Raw genomic sequence first — 5,000 nt, forward strand, 5'->3', positions numbered from 1 at the left:
ATGAAAATGTATACACCATATGCTGGGCAGCAAACAATTGAGTGGCGGTTCGGTAGTTAGGGGTCGTTCGCTGCAGTTATACATATATCAATATATATATGCATATATATACATATATATGTATATATGTGTATATATATACATATATATGTATATGTGTATATATATACATATATATGTATATATACATATATATGTGTATATATGTATATATACATATATATGTGTATATATGTATATATACATATATATGTATATATATACATATATATATGTATATATACACATTTTTAAAATTATTATTCTTTCTAAGGTAAGTCAGTAAATGCTATTCTGAAATGCATTTACTGACTTACCTTAGAAAGAATAATAATTTTAAAAATGTGTATATATACATATATATATGTATATATATACATATATATGTATATATACATATATATGTATATATACATATATACAAGCCTCAAAAGTAATTCTGCCCGAACTGCAACGCTTGTTTCACTTTACCTTGCTATCTTTGATATTCGCGAAAATGTGCGTTATAGAAATCGTATATATCAGTTTGTACCTTCATTACATGCTTAATTAGATAAGTAAATCTCACCTGACAAGTTGAAGGACTATTTGTTTACAATGATCAGCTGATCGGTGCATTGCGCGGCGGAACCGTTCACTCTGAGCGTTTAAGGACAGGGCGAAACTCACCGTGCAATGCTCAAGTGAACGCAGGGACGAGCGTGGATATAAATGATAGAGAAAAATACAGAAGTCCCCCCCCCCCATGCCTTCCATTTTCTTTGTCTCGGCGTTGATTTTTCGGAGTAACTCGTGTAATCCGTTTTACTACATTTTTCATTTGCATCGTGATGTGAGATTTGTTCAGGTATTGGGGAGTAAATAAAAGTCTATACTACTATCTTTATGCCAAAGATCACATTTATATTAGTAAGATCTAAAAAATAAATCATATAATCTGGACATAAAAATCCCAGTGGATATTAATTCCATGTAAAAATCTCATACATGAGACATATGTAGAGGCCGCAGTCCTTATCATTATTAGTACGATGATGATGAGAGCATTGGTATTGGTGTTGAAAAGTTAATAATGACAATGATGGTAGTGATAATAATGATGATAATAATGGTAGTGATAAGAATGATGATAATGATATTAGTTACAGTAATGCCAACAGTGATAATGATGATAGTCATAATGATGTTAATAATGATAATAATTAGAATAATAATTATGATGATAATGATAATAATTATGATTATAGTGATAATAATTATGATGATGATTATGGTAATGATAATAATTATGATAATGATAATAATTATGATAATGATTATGATAATGATAATTATGATAATGATAATTCTGATAATAATAGTTATGATAATAGTGATCATAATGATAATAATGATGATAGTTATGATAATAGTGATCATAATAATATCCTCTGAAACTCACCCCCTTTCCCCTATTTCATTAATTTCACCCAATCTTTCCTTCCTCCATTTTCCAATCCGCAGGAATTTTATCGCACGTGGCCTCATCCGCCGCGTGCAAGGCCAACCTAACCTAACCTAACCTAACCCAACCCAACCCAACCCAACCCAACCCAACCCAACCCAACCTAACCTAACCCCACCTCACCCCACCCCACCCCACCCCACCCCACCTAACCTAACCTAACCTAACCTAACCTAACCTAACCAAACCTAACCAAACCTAACCTAACCTAACCTAACCTAACCTAACCTAACCCAACCTAACCTAACCTAACCTAACCTAACCCAACCTAACCAACTCCAACTCCAACTCCAACCCAACCCAACCCAACAACCCAACCCAACCCAACCCTAACCTAACCTAACCTAACCTAACCTAAATCCCACCAACCCAACTCCAACCCAACCCAACTCCAACCCAACCCAACCCAACCTAACCCCAAACTCAACCTAACTCTAACCTAATCCTAACTCCAACCTAACTCCAACCTAACCCAACCCAACCCAACCCAACCCAACTCCAACCCAACCCAACCCAAATCCTAACTCCTAACCCAACCCAACCCTAACCCAACCCAACCCAACCCAACCCAACCTATCCAACCTAACCTAACTCCAACCTAACTCCAACCTAACCCAACCTAACCCAACCCAACTCCAACTAACCCAACCCAACCCAACCCAACTCCAACCCAACCTAACCCAACTCCAACCCAACCCAACCTAACTCCAACCTAACCCAACCTAACCCAACCCAACCCAACCCAACCTAACCCAACCCAACCCAACCCAACCCAACCCAACCCAACCCAACCTAACCCAACCCAACCCAACCCAACCCAACCCAACCCAACCTAACCCAACCCAACCCAACCCAACCCAACCCAACCCAACCCAACCCAACCCAACCCAACCCAACCCAACCCAACCCAACCCAACCCAACCCAACCTAACCTAACCCGTGTCTGGATCTCTGGATGAGCACGGGAGGCCTCCGTCAGGGAATGGTACCGGTCGGAGGTGGATGAGGAGGACGAGGTGGTGAGTGAGGTGTGTGTGTGTGTGTGGTGAGGTTTTTGGTGGGTGTTGTGGTTGACGAGGTGTTGGAGGATGTGGTGGATTTATTTTTGGAGGAGGAGGATGAAGACGTGTGTAGGGGTTGATGAATCGGGATGAGGATGGTGAGGTGGATGAGGTTGGTGAATCGGGATGAGGATGGTGAGGTCGATGAGGATGGTGAGGTGGATGAGGATGGTGGGGTGGATGAGGATGGTGAGGTGGATGAGGATGGTGAGGTGGATGAGGATGGTGAGGTGGATGAGGGTTGGTGAGAATCGGGATGAGGATGTGGTGAGGTGGATGAGAGATGGTAGAGGTGGATGAGGATGGTGAGGTGGATGAGGATTGGTGAGGTGGATGAGTGATGGTGAGGTGGATGAGGATGGTGAGGTGGATGAGGATGGTGAGGTGGATGAGGACGGGGAGGTGGATGGGAGGATGGTGAGGTGGATGAGGATGGTGAGATGGATGAGGATGGCGAGGGTGGGTGAGGATGGTGGAGGGGGATGAGGATGGTGAGGTGGATGAGGATGGTGAGGTGGATGAGGATGGTGAGATGGATGAGGCATGGCGAGGTGTGGGTGAGGGGGATGAGGATGGTGAGGTGGATGAGGATGGTGGAGAGGTGGTTGAGGGATGGTGAGGTGGATGAGGATGGTGCAGTGTGGATGAGGATGGTGGGAGGTGGATGAGGATGGGGAGGTGGATGAGGATGGGGGAGGTGGATGAGAGGGGATGGTGAGGTGGATGAGGATGGCGAGGTGGAAGAGGATGGTGAGGTGGTTGAGGATGGCGGGAGGTGGTTGAGGAATGGTGAATCGGGATGATGGGGATGGTGGAGGTGGATGAGGATGGTGAGGTGGATGAGGATGGTGAGGTGTGGATGAGGATGGTGAGAGGTGGATGAGGATGATGAGTGTGGATGAGGATGGTGAGGGGGGATGGAGGATGATGCGAGGTGGATGGAGGATGGCGAGGTGGTTGGAGGGATGCAGAGGTGATGAGATGGTGAGGTGCATGAGATGGCAATCTATTGAGATGGGTGAGGTGGATGAGATTGTAGGAGAGGTGTGGATGAGGATGGTGAGGTGGAGAGGATGGTGAGGGATGAGAGATGGTGAGGGTGGTTGAGGATGCAGAGGGTTGAGGATGGTGAGAGGTGGATGAGGATGGTGAGGTGGTTGAGGATGGTAGAATCGGGTGGATGAGGATGGTGAGGTGGATGAGGATGGTGAGGTGGATGAGGATGGTGAGGTGGATGAGGATGGTGAGGTGGATGAGGATGGTGAGGTGGATTGAGGATGGTGAGGTGGTTGAGGATGGTGAGAGGTGGATGAGGAGTGGTGAGGTGGATGAGGGATGGTGAGGTGGATGAGGATGGTGAATCGGATGCTGAATACAAGAGGTGGATGAGGATGGTGAGGGGATGGAGGATGGTGAGGTGGATGAGGATGGAGAGGTGGATGAAGATGGTGGAGTGGATGAGGATGGTGAGGTGGATGAGGATGGTGAGGTGGATGAGGATGGTGAGGTGGATGATGATGGTGAGGTGGATGAGGATGGTGAGGTGGATGAGGATGGTGAGGTGGATGAGGATGGAGAGGTGGATGAGGATGGTGAGGTGGATGAGGATGGTGAGGTGGATGAGGATGGTGAGGTGGATGAGGATGGTGAGGTGGATGAGGATGGTGAGGTGGATGAGGTGGATGAGGATGGTGAGGTGGATGAGGATGGTGAATCGGGATGCTGAAGGCGAGGTGGAGTTGAGGATGGTGAGGGGGATGAGGATGGTGAGGTGGATGAGGATGGTGAGGTGGTTGAGGATGGTGAGGTGGATGAGGATGGTGAGGTGGATGAGGATGGTGAGGTGGATGAGGATGGTGAGGTGGATGAGGATGGGGAGGTGGATGAGGATGGTGAGGTAGGTGTGGATGGTGAGGTGGATGAGGATGGTGAGGTGGATGAGGATGGTGAGGTGGATGAGGATGGTGAGGTGGATGAGGATGGTGAGGTGGATGAGGATGGTGAAACGGGATGAGGATGGTGAGGTGGATGAGGATGGTGAGGTGGATGAGGATGGTGAGGTGGATGAGGATGGTGAGGTGGGATGAGGATGTGAGGTGGATGAGGACGGGGAGGTGGATGAGGATGGTGAGGTGGATGAGGATGGTGAGGTGGATGAGGATGGTGAGGTGGATGAGTGATGGTGAGGTGGATGAGGATGGTGAGGTGGATGAGGATGGTGAGGTGGATGAGGATGGTGAGGTGGTGAGGATGTGAGGTGGATGAGGATGGTGAGGTGGATGAGGATGGTGAGGTGGATGAGGATGGTGAGGTGGATGAGGATGGTGAGGTGGATGAGGATGGTGAGGTGGATGAGGATGGTGAGGTGGAAGGTGAGGTGGATGAGGATGGATGAG

The 5,000-nt window shown here is 46.9% G+C and overlaps 1 protein-coding gene across 1 annotated transcript in view; it reads left to right on the top strand.

Annotated features, from left to right (window-relative positions):
* Nucleotides 1-2,693: 2,693 nt before the first annotated feature.
* Nucleotides 2,694-5,000, top strand: part of LOC138860292 (acidic leucine-rich nuclear phosphoprotein 32 family member A-like) — a 7,815-nt gene continuing 5,508 nt past the window's right edge. The window contains exons 1-2 of the mRNA XM_070117498.1: nt 2,694-2,844; nt 3,984-4,124. Coding sequence (XP_069973599.1) covers nt 2,694-2,844; nt 3,984-4,124 — 292 coding nt within the window. The remainder of the gene's footprint in view (nt 2,845-3,983; nt 4,125-5,000) is intronic.

Source organism: Penaeus vannamei, chromosome 40 (assembly GCF_042767895.1).
Source record: "Penaeus vannamei isolate JL-2024 chromosome 40, ASM4276789v1, whole genome shotgun sequence".
Classification (NCBI taxonomy): Eukaryota; Metazoa; Arthropoda; class Malacostraca; order Decapoda; family Penaeidae; genus Penaeus; species Penaeus vannamei.